Source organism: Phyllosticta capitalensis (assembly GCF_038381095.1).
Source record: "Phyllosticta capitalensis strain CBS 128856 chromosome Unknown BKA78scaffold_4, whole genome shotgun sequence".
NCBI classification, from domain to species: domain Eukaryota; kingdom Fungi; phylum Ascomycota; class Dothideomycetes; order Botryosphaeriales; family Phyllostictaceae; genus Phyllosticta; species Phyllosticta capitalensis.
The window spans coordinates 1,847,529-1,864,752 of record NW_027117442.1 but is presented as its reverse complement, the minus strand read 5'-3'; the positions used below and the strand labels follow the sequence as shown (position 1 = coordinate 1,864,752).

General features: G+C 53.9%; 4 protein-coding genes and 2 non-coding genes across 6 annotated transcripts; 5 read left to right on the top strand and 1 right to left on the bottom strand.

Moving 5' to 3' along the window:
• The first annotated feature begins 137 nt into the window (after window positions 1–137).
• BKA78DRAFT_281314 (elongation factor 3) lies at window positions 138–4,296 on the top strand. The gene is made up of 2 exons (XM_066885629.1): window positions 138–3,316; window positions 3,367–4,296. Exons 1-2 carry the CDS (start codon window positions 419–421, stop codon window positions 3,835–3,837), a joined length of 3,369 nt encoding a protein of 1,122 aa, XP_066745609.1. The 5' UTR covers window positions 138–418; the 3' UTR covers window positions 3,838–4,296.
• Window positions 4,297–5,070: 774 nt separating this feature from the next.
• BKA78DRAFT_352082 (glycosyl hydrolases family 31-domain-containing protein) lies at window positions 5,071–7,651 on the top strand (the record flags this gene model as incomplete). The annotated part of the gene is made up of 2 exons (XM_066891287.1): window positions 5,071–5,269; window positions 5,388–7,651. The coding sequence occupies 2 exons, from the start codon at window positions 5,071–5,073 to the stop codon at window positions 7,649–7,651; spliced, it is 2,463 nt and encodes an 820-aa protein (XP_066745608.1).
• A 2,989-nt stretch (window positions 7,652–10,640) lies between these two features.
• BKA78DRAFT_242405 (AhpC/TSA antioxidant enzyme-domain-containing protein) lies at window positions 10,641–11,250 on the top strand (the record flags this gene model as incomplete). Its single annotated transcript, XM_066883931.1, has 2 exons — window positions 10,641–10,790; window positions 10,840–11,250. Coding segments are annotated over 2 exons (561 nt in total), but the record flags the coding sequence as incomplete, so codon positions are not given.
• Window positions 11,251–13,930: 2,680 nt separating this feature from the next.
• BKA78DRAFT_t87 lies at window positions 13,931–14,004 on the top strand. The gene has a single exon. It is a non-coding gene; the product is annotated as a tRNA-Lys (tRNA).
• Window positions 14,005–15,061: 1,057 nt separating this feature from the next.
• Window positions 15,062–15,142, top strand: BKA78DRAFT_t88. Its single transcript has one exon. It is a non-coding gene; the product is annotated as a tRNA-Ser (tRNA).
• A 676-nt stretch (window positions 15,143–15,818) lies between these two features.
• Window positions 15,819–17,107, bottom strand: BKA78DRAFT_249175 (Rix1 complex component; the record flags this gene model as incomplete). Its single annotated transcript, XM_066884451.1, has 2 exons — window positions 15,819–16,771; window positions 16,987–17,107. The coding sequence occupies 2 exons, from the start codon at window positions 17,105–17,107 to the stop codon at window positions 15,819–15,821; spliced, it is 1,074 nt and encodes a 357-aa protein (XP_066745606.1).
• Between the last annotated feature and the right edge of the window lie 117 nt (window positions 17,108–17,224).

Here is a 17,224-nt window from a genome sequence, read left to right as displayed (position 1 = left end):
TATAGACAGTCGGCGTGGCCGCGGGCTTGGTTTTCTCAGCCCTACACCAGACTCAGCCCAGATCCCTGCACGTGCAAGAGGTGCCATTTGGCTCTGGACTGCTTTTTTCTGGGGCCAGTCGCCGCCGCAGCCTAAAGAAATTCCGTCGCCCTCCCTCTCACCTTTTCTCCCTTCTTCGCCCTCCACGCTTCTTTTTTGTTTGGGACTCTCCACTCTACCCTCGTGGGCTTTCTATCCCGCTTTTCTGCTTCTTCTGCTTCGGCGCTGCTCCTGCGCTTCGAGAGCCATTTGTCGCCCTCGCCCACTTCCGCGCCCGCGCCCGACTTCAGCCTGTCCTGCCGAGCAGAAAGACAATAGGAGCCGAAGCCCGCCTCTTCACCGTACAAGAAAAGAAAAAATTTTAGACTGATACCCGGGAATGCCCCACCACGAATCTCCTCCCATGGCCTCTGCCAACATCGTCCCCAAGGTCGCCGACCCGTCCGCCGCTGTTCCGCCTACCGCCGACGAAGTTTCTGCGGTTCTCAACACAATTTTCGCCAGCAAGACGTCGCAAGCTTCGCTCGATGCTGCGTACGCCCTTTGTACCCTTCTCCAAGGCTCGGTCGGCTTCCGCGGCCTCAAGGGCTATGGCATACTCGATGAGATAAAGAAGGCCGCTGCGCACAAGAAGGATGTTGGCAGGAGAGAGGGCGCCATGTTCGCCGTCGGTGCCCTGATCGAGAGACTGCCCCCGCAAGAGCCTATCAACGAGGTTGTCCTTCTCTTGCAGGAGGAGACCATGATCCCGATGTGCCTGGATGCGCTCGCAGACAAGAACGCCACAATCAGGGATGGTGCGCAGTATGCCCTGGACACCATGTTTGCCAATCTCAAGGCCGAGAGCTACGTATACGGCTTACTCCCTGTGCTCACCAAGTATCTTGCGAAGCGGTCTGGAAAGTGGCAGGGCGCTGTTGGTGCCCACACGCTGCTGACCAAGATGGCTGACAAGGCCAAGATTGGCATGGAGAGCATGGAGGTCGAGAGAGAAAAGGATATCTTGCGCGAAGCCATGGGCAAGAAGCTGGCTGGTCTCATCCCCATCGTGGAGGAGGGCATGCACGATCTCAAGAACGAGGTTTCCAAGCAGGCCAACAAGGCCATGGTCGCCCTTACGACCCTTCTCCAGAACGACGACGTTGGACCCAAGATTCCCCTGTTGCTCAAGTACTTGGAGAACCCGTCGACTGAGAACCTGCACAAGGCCATTCACGCCTTGTCCATGACGACTTTCGTTGCCATCGTCACTTCTCCTGTGCTTGCCCTTCTCACTCCCCCGCTGGAGCGCGCTCTCAACAACCCCACCACCAGCCAGGAAGTTTTGCGCCAAACCTGCGTCGTCGTTGAGAACTTGACCAAGCTCGTTCACGACCCTGTCGAAGCCAGAACCTTTTTGCCCAAGTTGAAGCCTGGTGTCGAAGGCGTCAAGAACCGCGCCTCCCTTCCCGAAGTCCGTGAAATTGCTTCGCGTGCCGTTGACACCATCAGGCACGCAATGGGCGAGGACAGCGACAACACCGCAAATGGCACTGTTGGACACACTGAGCTCGAGGACGTTGGTGTTGTGCTGGATAAGGCAATTGGCGCGAACGGTGGCCTTCTCAACTACCCTGGAGACAAAGACACCTGGAGTTTTGCTCGCAGCTACGTCTCCGAAATGGTTGCCGAGGTCGTCAATGAGCGTGCGCTCGAGCGCGTTGTCAGCAACATTGAACCCTACATCCGGCAACTTGTCAAGGACGGCGCAGCTTCGCCCATCGCTGAGGCCGTCCACCAGCACTTTGTCGAGGAGGACGAGCGCAAGTATGGCAAGCCCGTCGTGGAGGACGATGGTGAGACGGAAATCGTCAACGCAACCTTCTCGCTCGGCTATGGCGGTATGCTGCTTCTGTCCCACACCAACCTTCGTCTCCTCAAGGGACACCGCTACGGTCTCTGCGGTCGTAACGGTTGCGGAAAATCCACCCTGATGAGGAGTATCGCCGAAGGCAAGCTTGAAGGGTTCCCGCCTCAAGATGAAGTCAAGACTTGCTTCGTCGAGCACAACCAGGGCGAGGATGCCGACTTGTCTATTCTGGAGTACATTTCAAACGACCCCAGATTCAAGGACGAAAGCAAGGAGCGCATCTCTACCGTCCTTGAGGAAGTCGGTTTCACCGCTGGTCCCGAGGGTCGTCAATCTGAAAAGGTTGGCTCTCTCTCTGGTGGTTGGAAGATGAAGCTCGCCCTTGCTCGTGCTATGTTGATGCGCGCCGACGTCTTCCTCCTCGACGAACCGACTAACCACTTGGACGTTGCAAACATTGCCTGGTTGGAAAACTACCTCAACACCCACACCGAGATCACCAGCTTGATCGTTTCCCACGACTCAGGTTTCTTGGACGCGGTTTGCACCGACATTTACCACTACGAGGGCAAGAAACTTGTCAACTACAAGGGCAACTTGGCCGACTTTGTGAAGCAAAAGCCCGAGGCCAAGAGCTACTACACCCTCTCCAGCAGCCAGGTCCAGTTCAAATTCCCGCCTCCCGGTATCTTGACTGGTGTCAAGTCGAACACGCGTGCCATTCTCCGTATGAGCAACTGCACATACACGTATCCAGGCTCAGCGAAGCCATCTCTCCATGACGTCACCTGCGTCCTGACGCTTTCTTCGCGTGTGGCCATCATTGGTGCCAACGGTGCTGGTAAATCCACGCTCATCAAGATTCTTACCGGCGAAGTCATTCCTCAGCAAGGAAAGGTTGAGAAGCACCCTAACTTGCGTATTGGATACATCAAGCAGCACGCCTTGGAGCACGTTGAGATGCACATGGAGAAGACCCCCAACCAATACTTGCAATGGCGCTACGCCAACGGCGATGACCGCGAAGTGCTTATGAAGCAAACTCGCATCATGACCGAGGACGACAAGGCGCAGATGGCCAAGCCCATTGACCTCAAGGATGGCAAGGGTCCCCGAAACATCGAGGCTCTCATCGGTCGTCAAAAGTGGAAGAAGAGCTTCCAGTACGAAGTCAAGTGGATCGGCTGGTTGCCCAAGTACAACACGATGATTTCCCGCGAGACGCTGCTCGAGCTCGGGTTCCAGAAGCTGGTTCAGGAGTTTGATGACCACGAGTCTTCGCGTGAGGGTCTTGGTTACAGGCAGCTGGAGCCCAAGGTCATTTCCCAGCACTTTGAGGATCTTGGCCTGGACCCTGAAATTGCCAACCACAACGAGATCGGCGGCCTCTCTGGAGGTCAGAAGGTCAAGGTCGTCATTGCTGGTGCTGTAAGTTGAAATCTACTTCCTCGTGTGTAATCATCGCTAAAACTCTTCAGATGTGGAACAACCCTCACATTCTCGTCCTCGATGAGCCGACTAACTTCTTGGACCGCGACTCGATGGGTGGTCTTGCAGCCGCTATCCGCGACTTCAAGGGCGGTGTTGTCATGATTTCTCACAACGAAGAATTCGTCGGCGCTCTCTGCCCCGAGCAGTGGCACGTCGCCGACGGACGCGTGATCTCCAAGCTCAACACTGCCATTGACGCCTCGCGCTTCGAGAGCACCCCTGATGGCACAGCTGCCAGCAGCGCAGCCGCAAGCACAGCAGCTAGTAGTGCCGCTGCTTCGGCCGTCAACTCCGAGGCTGAGGCCGGTGGCGAGCTCAAGTTCAAGGCCAAGAAGAAGAAGAAGCTCACGCGTGCCCAGCAGAAGGAGCGCGAGGTCCGCCGTAGGCTGCGCCACATTGAGTGGTTGAACAGCCCCAAGGGCACGCCGCACCCGCCCGACACGGACGACGAGGCTTAATCGCGTGCCTGTTTGCACCGCGACGCCCTTGCTTCTGTTTGAGAGAAGGTGGGACGAGATGGCTGCGCACGGCGAGGCTGACGCGCACGACATCTCGACCGCGGCAAGACAAAAGTTCTGATTCCTTTTCATGTTCTTACGCGTTTCGTATATGGTTTTCCTTCTTTTTCCTTTCCTAATTAGACGCTCCCCTTTTCACATTCGTCTCCTTACCCGGCGCTAGACACTAGATGGACGGACAGGAGGCGGGCACTAGGGAGCATTCATTGTTTACTCATGAACGACATTCGGTTTTGGATTGATCCGCGGCTGCTCTTCTACTACTACTGCTGTCTTGGGTCGTCAATGTGATATGTATGCGTGGGATGGATAGATAGATTGAGATTGAGATTGCACGCATAGACGGATGGATGGGCAGGGTGGTATCGTTTGTGTAGAATCAAGACTCTTGTTATCCATGTTCGCTGTTCTGTACATGCAACTGCACAAGCCTCTTTGTCTTTTCTGTCGTTCAAGAAGTGCATCAAAATTCTTCCGCCGGTCGTACTGCCCCGCACGTTCACGTCTCGCAGACCCCTATAGGCAGACGACTCGTTTTAGCTCAAGCGTCTTCGCGAGGCCTTGCCCATTCGAACAATAAGTGATCGAAGAAAAGACGACAGCATCCAGCGGCATCTTCATCGCCGTCTCAAGATATTTCTGACTGCATTCAAGTGGTCAACACACCGCACGGCGCACCTCATCAAATCCCAAAATGGCTCAACTCGGCAACCCGACGTCCGTCGTCAAAAGCTCCCGCAATGACGTCATGCGCATCGGGCCGGGCCAACAGCACCAAAAAGGCAGCCAAGCGCGCGCAACATCCCCTCCGCGGTGTCTGACTGCGGGGAAGCACAAAGGCCCTCCTCCACTTTGCGCCGAAACGACGCAGGCGCATTGGTTCGACCGTCGGGCGGCCGTCGGTCAGCTGCGTGGTGAGCAGAGTCAGGATATGGATGGCGTGCGTGCGTGCTCGTTGGCGGAGCACGCAAGACCCGGCCGGAATGAAGAGCGTTGAGCGGTCGTTTGTTCGTTGCCGGTACCTGTCTTGCCGAGGCGAGAAGGAAGTGGTACCTGGACGCGTACATATTAAGTAGATCGATGCGGCTCTTCTTACTAGCTCCTTGTTTTGATTTTGAGCCGCATTCCCTTCCCTTTTCCTGTCCTCGTGCCATTGTCTTCTCCAGGGACAGCATGGTGCTCCCGTATCAAGCTGTGCTGGCGGCTGCGGCGCAGTCCTGGGTGCGCTCGGCTGCTGCTGCTTTGACGTCTTCCAATGCCTCGGCCACAGCCGGTGCGCAGGATTACAGCGTGGGAGATTTCCGTGTCAGCGTGAATGAGAGCGCACCGTCTTTTGAGGTGTTTACAAGTGCTGGCGCCGAGGTGTGGAAAAGTGAGTCCTTTACAAAAGAACACTGGTCCTTGAGGTTCCCATCAACCTTTGCGTCCCGCATTGTTCAAAATACCGCGATAGGTACAAAGGAAACTGGCTTACGTTTGGATAATTGCAGCACCATCTGACCGACCCTTCATCTCCGTATCCACCGGCCAGGCCAACATCACCGACTCCTCTGGCAACTTCGAGATCGACGCAACTCTCCTTTCCGCCCCCTGCACGTCGCCAGTCTTGACCGACACCACCCAATCGTCAGGGGACCAGATTGATCTTTCCGGGCATTTCCAGGATTCGGCAGCGGACTGCCAGTCCTACGCCTGGACACTCTCATTGACGCCTTCCTCTTCCTCGCCAGAGTCCATCCTTGCCTTCAATGCGTCCATTTCGTCTTTGAACTCCACAGCCCAGCCGCTCAACGTCAATACCCACATTGCGCTTGCGTCTCCGTCGGACGAGGCGTTTTACGGTCTTGGCTCCCAGCCCTCTCTTGGGAACTTGCGTGGCCGTCTGATTCCGGTCTGGAGCCGCGAGGGCGGTGTCGGACGCGGAACTGACATCGTCTCCAACTATTTGAACGGCAACCCCTCCGTCTCGGGAACCTTTGCTGGAGGCGATGCGCTGACAACGTACACTGCTGTCGGAACCTGGGTCAGCAGCCTCGGACGCTTGTGGGTGTTGAGCGGGAGCGGCTTTGCAATCGTTGATTTGGCGAGCCAAAAGCCGGCGAGGACCTTGAACGACACGGCGGCTGCGGCGCTAGCCGGCAAGAATCAAGATGGCGATCTTTCGGCGTCCGCTGGAGAAACCATCGAAATTGTGTATGAGGGCCCGACGGTCGAGGGCTTCGTTGGTGGAACCGAGAAGGGGAACCCGTTCCTCGAGGCTGTGGGAGCCCTGACAGGCATTACTGGACGCCAGCCCCGCCTTCCAGACTGGGTTCACGACGGCGCGATTCTGGGGATCCAGGGCGGACAGGAAAAGGTGGAAGGCATCGTGAAAGCGGCCAAGAATGCCAGTCTGCCGCTCGTCGCCGTTTGGTTGCAGGATTGGTCTGGGACCCGTCTCCAGTCGGGAGCCTTCAACATCTCCCTGAGCCGACTTTGGTGGAACTGGGAAGCCGATCAGGAACTGTATCCGACTTGGAGCGAGTGGGTGCCGCATCTCTTGGATACTTACGGAGTCAGGACAATGAGCTACGTCAACACATTCCTGGCAAACGTCAGCAGCAAGAGCTCGGGATACAATAGGTCCTTTTACGACGAGGCCAAGGCTGAGGGACGCTTCGTTCTCAACGCCACGACTGGCGACGACACTCCATGGACTGTCACCAGCGGTCCGGGTATCGATGCTGGTCTCCTGGATCTGTCGAACGACACCACTGTGGAGTGGTTCAAAGCGTTGTTCAAGGAGCAGTACTACAGTGTGCCAATTGCAGGTGCGATGCAGGACTTTGGAGAATACTTGGCCGTTGACGACACGGTGTCCATCTCTTCTGGAAATGTCGACCCTCGAGTCTTCCACAACGCCTACCCTGGAGTATGGGCTCGTCTCTTGCGAGAGGCCACCGAAGAAATTGGCCGAGCGAACGACACCGTCGGATTCCACAGGAGTGCATCGACATTCAGTGCTCCCTACACCAACCTGTTTTGGGTTGGAGATCAAAACATTGATGAGACCCGCGAAGATGGAATGAGATCATCAGTCAGCGCTGCTCTCCACATTGGCCTCAGCGGTTGGGGCCATTCGCATAGCGACATTGGTGGGTACACCAACACCTTGTCACCGGTTGGCAATATCACTAGGACGGCAGCGCTTCTTGGTCGATGGGGCGAGCTCGGGGCCTTCAGTGGTTCAGCTTTCCGCACACACGAGGGCAACATCCCGCAAGTCAATGCCCAGACCTACACCAACTCTTCCACGTTAGCGTACCATGCGTACAACTCGCGACTGTACAGGAGCTTGAAGAAATACCGCAAGGCATTGATGGAAGACTACCAAAACAAGGGTTGGCCGTTGCAGAGACATCCCGTGGTCTACAGTCCCAACGGCACAGTTGCTCGGAGCGTAGTGGATGAGGTGTTTTGGTTTGGCGAAGCCCTGCTAGTTGCACCCGTCTACAACGTTACGTCTCAAAAGTTGGCAATCCAGTTGCCAGAGGTCGATCTCGACAGCGAGGGCGAGCCGGTCAACAGCAGCGTCCAATTCAAAAATCTTTGGACAGGAGCTCTTTATAAGCCGGGTCAAGCCGTAACCTTGGACACGCCATGGGGAAAGCCAGGCGTTTTACTTCGGTGGCCACTCGTTAAGGGTGAGGGTGTACTTTTGCAGAGTCTGTTCGACTTTGCGGCCAGGGAAAATAGTACGAAACTAGCGGCGTAAGACTTTTAGATGTTGTGTAAAATCCGAGCTCCGTGTCGGAAGCCGATCGTGTTTGGCAGAGCATGTTGTAGAAAGAGTGGAAAGTAATCGTAAATAACCAATGGCGACGGTGAAGATGAAAAGAGGCATGTTGCGGGAAAGACGCTATTTTCCGTCAAGTCCAGCGGAATGTTCCTGTGTCCTGTTAGAACGTCATGTCTGAAGAGAGAAATGCAAAACTACCCATTCGGATGCCCGCGAGTCCGAAAGCCCGTCTCTGTACCAGCGCCGGGTACAATGGTTGAAGGCGTCATCTGTAACTAGCGAGATGCCCAACTTCACTGATTCCTGGGGAAATGAAACGGTTGAAACAGTCAGGGAATTCGGGCTAAAGCACTCCGAGAATAGGTGAAACTGGACGAACGAAATACAGCGGCTGATCTTTGGTAATTTCAAGCCTTGACAAACTCTAAGGCTTCTCCAGTCAGCTACTTGCCGCATTGTATGCACCCTCAGTCTGGAGGTGTTGACCAAGAGCGAGTCAAAGCTTCAGTTTCCAGGTGCAAGAGCAGGGCCAAACGAGATGGTTCGCACTGATTGGCCATTTCGCATCTGCCACTTTGGAGCTTCTTCAACAACTAGGGGATACCGAAGCAGACGGCGGATATCCACGGCTAGACCCTGGTAAAAAGAGGCGTATTCCATCGACGGATGGTCGTAACGTCTATCTTGCAGCGCTCCCGTATTCCAAGAGGATCATAGCTTGACCGGACGATCGTGGTATGACGTCTAATTTCTTGACAGCTGTTGATGAGCAGCTTGACCCCGAGCCGGACGGAAGGCGCAACAACAGCTTTTGGAAGGCGTTTGTATAGTGACAAATGCGCAACAACACGATGTCCTATTCGCTATCAGTAATCCAATACCCACCTCGACGGGGGAAAATTGCCCTTCATCGCCTATAAATGGTGCATATGCCAGGCTGTTTGAGTAATGTTTGAAGGTTATCAGCACATGGGTGTGGCATGTGTACACCGTGTCTGGCGCAATTGGAGGGCGACTGTGAGAATGGCATGCGGACAAGCGATGTAGCGGACAGCGGAGTAGAAAGACTCAAACACTACCTCAGAAAAGGGATGGTCTGCTTGGAGAAATATTGTCACGTTGAGTACCCGACTGAGCTGGGCCGTGTAACAGTCGCAAACTACAAGGGTCGGGTGGTATTCCCCGGTTACCATGGTCCGCGCTTGCTTTCTGGGTGCCACACGATGTTGGATTTGTTTGTCTTGTCGATCTTCGCGTTGCTCGGACAGTGAAGTGCAGCGCGCATCAAGCAGCGTGGTCAAAGAGATTCTTACTGCACGCAGACCACGATGATTGGTGCTCGCGGGACGAGCGCAGGGCAGATGTTGGCCGCAGGTGCATTTCGTGTCTGCAAGCTCCGGCTATTGGAAGAGTTTTGTAATCTGGGCGCATGTACAGTACATAGAGTACGCGTCGGCGGCTACGGAGAGGTACTGGAGTCGCGTCGGATGGCGCAGTCGAAGCAATGGGCCAAAGATGGTACCTGAGAGAGCAGGGTTGTAGTTTGGACAGGAGACCGCGACAGTGGATCAGATTGCGGAGGCACAAAGTCAAAGCATGGTTGACGAATAATGCAAAGCGCGATAGGGATCGGGGGTGGTGAGAAATCGAGGCTGGGGTTGGAAACGTTCAGAGAGGAAGGGCCAAGGCATGACGTAAGGTGAGAATAGACGTCCAACGGATCCACCGGCTGCTCCTTGCCCGTCGTCCCGTCCATCCCCATCCCAACCTCATGTGCCCGTCCATCGGCCGATGCAACCTCTCTCATGTCTGTTCTCTCTCCGCTGCCATGTGCACTGCTGCTTTCGTCCTTCCGCGCTTCTTGTCGTCGGTCTTTGCTCCTTTGTGCGTGCGGGGTGCCACAACGCTCTTCGGCTTCGCCCACGGCTCCGGCAGCTGTCATTGATGGCCCTGATGCAAGCCATGCGCACCAGCTCGTCCTGTCCAAGGACTATCCCAGAGCCCATCCAGAGCCAAGGCACAATGATGTGGCTGCTCTGCGACAATCACCCTGCCCAGCACCGTCGTTGAAACAGAACAACCCTTTAGAACGCGACGATATCGCTGAGACCGAGAACCGCGGGCTTGGGTACCATTTCCCAACCCGTCATGTGTATGCCCTTGCATGCTCTCCGATTTGAGTGCAACGTTTCTGAGACTGGAAGCTGGGCGCTCAATCTGACTGGTCTTTCAGCCGCATGTAGAAAACGAACATTGTCGGAGGGCCCGATGCTGCGTGGCGAGCTGCAGACGACGACTTTTTTGACTGGATGTCCACCACCAAGGTGACACGGCCACGACGACGGCAGCGCCGCCGCCGCGCCTCCCGGCCAGCCTTCGACTGCGGTGAGTGTTGCTTATGATATCCCCGGCTTGAAAACGCCCTGGTTGCCGGGATGTGTGCGGTAGGCTGCTGGGTTCACTCGACTATGGGCAAATTCCATCCACCGGCATGTCCAACCGCTTCTCGCTTCCCATGTGCACGTTCCCCTCATATATCCCCTCCTGTGCTTACCAGGATGACTCTTGACGGATAATATCCCAAGGTCTTATCATATTCCGTAGCCGCAACCGTTACCTTTCGAACCTCCAAGCCCTTTTCTTCCTCCAACGTTTGACGGGTGAGTCCGCGATGACACCCGTGTCGCGGTGGTCGTCCTCGTCTTCATCCGATATGGAGTTCTTCCACCACCGCTACCGCCATGTGATGCCACTCTCCGACGACAGTTCGGATTTACTCGAACCTCCGTCAAGTTCAGGGCGAGACTCAAACGACACGCACAGCACCGCGCCAACAAGCCATCCGAGTTGTCGATCCGCCGAATGTGTTGGTCGCAACCACGTCCGATTCGAGGAACAAACGCAAGAATTTGACTACAACGATTATTTCAACAAGTTTCGCGAAGATGTCAACGTATCCGTAGACTGCCCAAGCCGGAGTTTCCTCGAAGCAATAGCCCAGATACCGGTATACGACAAGGACAACAAGCCAAGGTCATTCGGGAGTCTATGGAGTGGACCCACATCAATAGGAGAGAGACAGTTGATTATATTTGTTCGGCACTTCTATTGCGGAGTAAGTTGTCTTCCGCAGCCTCAGCTGCAACCCTTCTAACAGTCCGAAGGCATGTCAAGCCTACTTGAAAGCCTTGACCAAAACCATCACACCCCAGTCGTATTTCACTATGCCAATACCCACGTCAATCACGATCATTGGTTGCGGAGGTACAAACATGATCGAAGCGTACAAAGAATACACCGGATGTCCCTTTCCCATCTACGCGGACCCAACACGCGCCCTGTACCACGCTCTTGGTATGTCTTGGACCACGGACTTTGGAAACAAGCGGCCGGATTACATGAAAGACATTTCCATTCCTCGCTGGATTTACGGTCAGATGGTCCAAGCCAACGAGCAAGTTTCAAAGCAAGGCATCAAAATGGCCATGCGTAGCGGCCACTGGCTTCAAATAGGAGGAGAGTTTCTTTTTGAGAATGAGGAGGTGATCTGGTGTAATCGCATGAAACATTTCAGGTACGCCCCAAGCACGACATCTCAGTGGAGGCGCTAGCTAAATGATCACAGGGACCATGTTGAAATACATCGCCTGAAAGAGTTGTTGGAAATTGATTAGAGTGCTCCCAGGACGGCACTTCTCTTGCTGCTTTGCGAGTGCTTTGGTCGACCGCTCTCCAAGAACGCCTCGAAATCGATGATTTTCAGGTGGGGCGGTTTTTCCACCGTTCCTCGACCACGTCTGTACGATCGATCATCACGGGAAGGTCGTCTTTCACGACTCAGTTGGACGTCGGTCAATCATCCCAACGCTTATGGAATTCTCCAGAGGTCACTTCGAATTTGGAAGTTCGCGAAATTTGACGGGCGTTCAAATTAGTCCGCCGTCCGGAGACAAACTTCTGGTGAAAGAAGCTGCCAAAGGCGGAAATCGCACAGAAACATCAAGAGACGACGTTCTTTGCGTACTGATACAACAGCCGTCGTTGGTCGACCATGAGGTCAAGTCTCTTTACATAATACCCTGCATTAATCCCTCGAGACGACTGCCTCAATTGTTGCGGATCCTGCTCTGTCAGGAATTCTGTAGCGTTCTGGATTTTGAAAATGGCTCTCATTATTTGCGACGTTTCTTGTTCGACATCCGCTGTATACCACCATCCAGTTTTCACTCCCAAGTTTAGCATGTTTATAGACTATAGCTAAATACCCTCGCTATCTCCAGTGTTGTTTCTCACAATCTCGAGTGGCATTTCTCCTTTACGTCTGCTGTGGAACTGCTTCTCCCTCCCCTACTGACCGTAGAGCCTCTCATCAATGTTTACCTGACCCAAAAGATGTACAACAAACTAGATGCTTTCGCTTTACATCTCTGGTCGGCCAATAGCTGGACTCTTTCCGATAACCGATTAAGCATATACAATACAAGCCTACAAACGCACCAAATCGCAAGGGAGGTTTGAACAGGCCTTCCGGAAGTCGCTCGCCAGCCACTGGATCCAGAAGTCTTAGAGGTACCGCACTGAAACTTCACGCCCACTGCCTCAGAATGCGAAGGGAGGCCTTCAAGCCGTTCAAGCAACCAAAATGGTCAGTGGTCAAGCACATCGGCTCTGCTGTTTCCGTATACCGTTACTATACTTACGCGAGCCACGGCATCGCAGCCCCCTTGCAAACGCCGATGCAAATTATGGGGATCAAGAAGAGGACCGTTCATCATTGACTAACGGGACTGACGGCGGCAACCAAGAATCGAGAAGCTGACAGGCTGACTCGCAGACGGCCACTACCGAATTAGGCTGAAGCAGGGCGGCAGGGGCAGTGAAGCTTAAGAGCTGAGATAAGATGCACATTCCACCAACTTGAGTTATTCATCGGACTTGGCTCAACGGTGATGAGGTCTCGGCCATGCGGCTCAAGAGTTCTGGATGACTTCTCTGAACTCAGTGCTCGCACATTTTCGTCGCATCTTTGGAGTCGATCGGTCCTGTATCGTCCTGTGTTTGCCTCAGCTGTATGTCGCCACCAATGCAAAACATTTACTTCTGCAGTGCATTTTTGAAACCATCCTCTGCAGACGGCAGTTCAGAACGTTGACGAGCAAACTCCACCAACATACGCGTCTAGCGCTGCTAGTGCCGAATTTCTAGGACAAACTGCCAAATCAGTCAGAATCTCCGTCGAACGTTCGCCCTTTCCTTGCAGCAGTTCCCAGCAGCAGCTCAAACAAACTCTTGCACGTCCTGACTCTGTTTAGTCGTCAACCCAAACCTGGCCAGCTAATGGCCTTGACGTCCGCAACGGCCTGAAGGCGCCCGGTGGAAGATCCTGGCCCGGATTACTCCAAGCCGCGACGCCAGCATCGCTGGTCGATCGCCAGCCCTAGATTGATTCGTTCGTCAGGTACGTCTGCGGGAACGCGCGCGTCTGGCGGTACCCCTAACTATCTCGCCTACCCCTGCCCGGGCTCGCCAGGTACCCGCGACTTGGCTAAGTAGGAAGGAAGATAGTCCACTAGCAGCGCGGCCATAGCGACGCCCCGGTCCTCCGCCATCACTCTCTCTTCCGCCTCTCTCATCATCAGCCCACTTTTGCAATCGCATTCGCGCTTTCCATAGACCGACATTGTCATCCAAAATAGGGGACGAGCAATCAAACAGACCCCCGCCCCCATGCCACCTCCTGCAACCGCTCCAGCGTCTCCCTTGTCCGTTCTTCACCATAACCACGACATGCCGCGTCTGATTGGGCGCATCCCCAACCTTTGCAACACCCCATGGGGTTTAGTGCCGGAAGGGACACACCGCACACCCTAGCTCCCGCGCGCCCGTGCAATTTCCGCCTCATGGCCCCGCAAGGCTGCACTTGCGGCACGAGGGCAGGTGTTCGCGTTGCTGTCGATCGTATTTGCCCGTATTTGCCTGACGGCGATTGGCGGCGGTGCGACGAGTGGGGCAGCGCGCATGCTCCTCGCGTGCTGTGATTGGCCGATGCTTTGACTTTTGGTTTTTCGTCGATGGGTCGCAGCTCCACGAAAGCTGTGCAGATGGATGTGCGAATCTGTTGGATGATGTAGATATACTTGGGGATGTTCGTTGTCTGAATTTGAGCGCGGCGGGAAGGCGTGCAGACTCAGAGAGTCGACGGAAAATTTTGCATACAGGTCATAATCATGCTAGGCATGCCTCATTTTATAGCTAGCCCGGCTGGCGCAATCGGTTAGCGCATCAGACTTTTAATCTGAGGGTTGCGAGTTCGAGTCTCGCGTTGGGCGGTTTCATTTTTGCCTTTTTGACCCCCAACTCGATTGCTGTTGATGCATTCGTTTTGCCTGCGCCAGGAATTGAATCTAGAGCCGATTCCTGGGTGTTGTGGGGGTCAAAAAGCGGTTGGTGAGACAGAAAACAAAGCGTGGCGCAAGTTTGGTGTGCAGCCGACCCCTCCGACAGCGACTCGAGCTCTATTACAGTCGCTTTGGACGAACAAAAACATCCATTTGTCTCTTGTATTCGAGGAGGCTCCACGGAAGCTTTGAAATGTTTTGCCAATATGAAGTGGATGGCATATTGACTGATAGGAGTTCCACGACTCCGAGGCCAACTCCTGGGAAGTCGAGCAAAGTATTTCGACAGCGCGCTCTCTATGATCATCCAGTGATAAACCAAGGGTTCGGATCACTGTGGTACTCTCAGATATCATGAGTGTCGTCAGCACGGCGTGGTCTCCATGTTTGTCGTGTTCTTCCTACCTGTCAGTGAGCTGCATCACTTACGAGGCTGCGGTTAGTAGTCCTAAATAGAGAGTGTCCATTAAGCGGGCTCAGTCCTTGAAATCCATTCGATCAACTTATTCAGGCAAGAACATCTATGAGCAGCACAAATTTGGGAGCTCTTGGTAGGACTGTTGTGACACTTCAAGCGCGATCAGCGTCAATGAAACATACACCTCCCACGAGGACTACAAAGCCTCATGCAGTCTGTTCTATTTCTTCACTGTTTATCTCAGAAGTTTTGCAGCTGAGGAGTCATCAGGTCGAATGCTTCCCTCTTGCTGCTCTCGTTAGCGTGGCTGCCTCTTCAGGCCTAGCGTTTGCAGTTTAGGCTTAGCGCATTTTCCTTCGCTTAGCGTCCACTGCTCAGATTCACACTTTGGCTCTACTCTGCGCCCATAATCTTTAACAGGCAATGCTTGCTTTGATGTAGTAGCAAGCTTCACCCATGGACTGAATTGGAATGAGACTGGCTATCAAAATCTGTTCATTGAACACCCCCTGACCCCCTTTTTGTAAGGTCGCCTCATAATCATTTTCTCTTACCCCCTTTTCAACAACAGGCGTTGTGGCGGAGTGGTTATCGCGACAGACTAGAAATCTGTTCTCTTCGGAGGCACAAGTTCGAATCTTGTCAACGTCGGCAGGCAGCAGCTCTTAAGCTGATTAGCTTTTTGTTTTCTTTTGCTACTCTTGATGAGCGGGTACGATGGCTGGCCTTGAAAATAGGGGGAGGCAGACGGTGGGCACTAGTGGATCAGAGGAGCATTCATCCAATCGAATCTCTTTGTCAAAAGAAATAAGAGAGGCGGCAGCTTCTTTGGCCAATCAACAATGTCTTTTTGCCTTCTTGCGGTTTTGCCGGGCACTGCCCAGCTCTCCACCATGTGGCCCGTGCTTTGGACGCGAGAGAGACTGTGCGAAGCGTGAAGCGATGGATGAAGAGCAGCTGCCGTCCAGTGCTTGCTTTGTTGTAGATGTGTGTGGAGACGTCGTTTCGGGCAAACATGGACAAATTTTTCAAGGGTTGCAACAGCACCGACGTTTTGCCGTTGGATTGGAGGCATCAGAGCGTATAGATTTGGTGTGAGGAGAGACTAGCGAACTTCAAAGAATTCGCCTGTGTGGTTCGGGTTGGGACGAGGAAGCTAGCCCATCGTAAATTTCTATGGCTCGTCCATGAGAATGATTCCAGGGGACTAGCTAATCACTGCTTCAATGTCGTGGATGAAAGCTGCCGTGAGGATGGACGCTCTCTGAATCTTCGCTTTCTTAGAGCGCCTCTGTAATCTCTTCTATGTTGACTCGTTCCTTCGCCATCAATCATCATAGTCGGAAAGGTCGTCACCGAAATCGTGTAATCCTTCCTGCAAAATCTTGCCAACATCTCCAGCAGCTCTGCCAACCATTCCGCCTTCCTTTTTCGCCGTCTTTAGTCCATTCTCAAGCGCCGGACGTACCAGCTTGGCAAGAGCGCGCTGCCGACCGTGGCGATCCGTGTACATGCGGTTGTCCTCATCTGGCGGCGGGCCAAATAGATTTAGATGGTCGAAAGCAGTTGGAGGCGTGTACAAGTGATGGTGCGCTTGATGGAGTGGGAAGCAAATGCGCTTGAGCCGGTCTGCTTCTTCTTTTGCGCGATTCTTCTCCTTCGGATCCTCGACGATACCAGTCTTAAGAAACGACGCAAGAGACGTGAGTTGATGTGTCCGTAGCTTTTTGAGTTTCTCGGAGTCCGAATGCGAGGCGCCAACGGTACTGGCAGCTGTAGACCATTTCTGCGGGGCGGAAGAGGAGACGGGTTCTCTGAAGCCAAGGATCGAGTTGAAGCATTTGAGCGTGTGTATCCAGCCGCCCTTACAGGAAATGGTCTCATGGGGATGAGTTTGGAGTAGCCAGTCGAGAACATCTAGGCTGGAAAGACGAATGTCCATGGAGAGAGAAGTCATACCCGCGCGTATGCGGCGTACAAGGTCTTCGACGTACGGTCTAATGTCGTTCGGAGGAAGTACCTCAAAAAGTCGTAGTAGCTGTTCGCGTACAGCCTTGGAGTTGTCGTAGATGAGCGTTCCAACTTTAGGGACTATCACCGAAACTGGCTGCGGAAGAGGAGAGTTCGCAGCACGCGCGGTGTTGACAGCGCCAGTCAGGTACGCCAACGACTCTCGCCTCTGCGTATCGGATTTATGGGTCAACAGGCCCAAATGATGGGCACATTCTGCCACAACACCTTGCGCAGTCGTGTGAAGGGACTGCTTCTTGACAACAATCGCTGCATGAAGTCAGTAAGATGTTGCGACAGTTGCTGGTAGTCCTTAGAGAGGGTCTCGATGCTGCCAGAACCAGCATGTCGATGGCCTGACTTTTTCAAAATTCCATCTCTTTTCGCGAATTGAAGTCGTCTCCTCCCCACGCGCACTTTGAGGGTGCCGAAATGACGAAGACTAAAGCAATCGACGACTGAGAAACGGGGAAAAGTGGACTCACACTTTGCTTTGAAGCTCGTGTCCGTAAAATTGTCAGCCTTCGGTTTTGCCTTGCCGACCTTGAGCTTGGGCTTTTGAAAGTCCTTTTGCTTTTCCTTCTTTTTCTTTGAGCTGGAACCCATTTTTTCAGCCGCTGTCGAGAAGCCTCTTCCTTCGTCTAGATCGGAAAGCGCGTGTCTGCTCCAGCAGCATCAGAGGCCTCAATTCCGAGCCAGACGAGTCAACATCTGCGCTGGCGG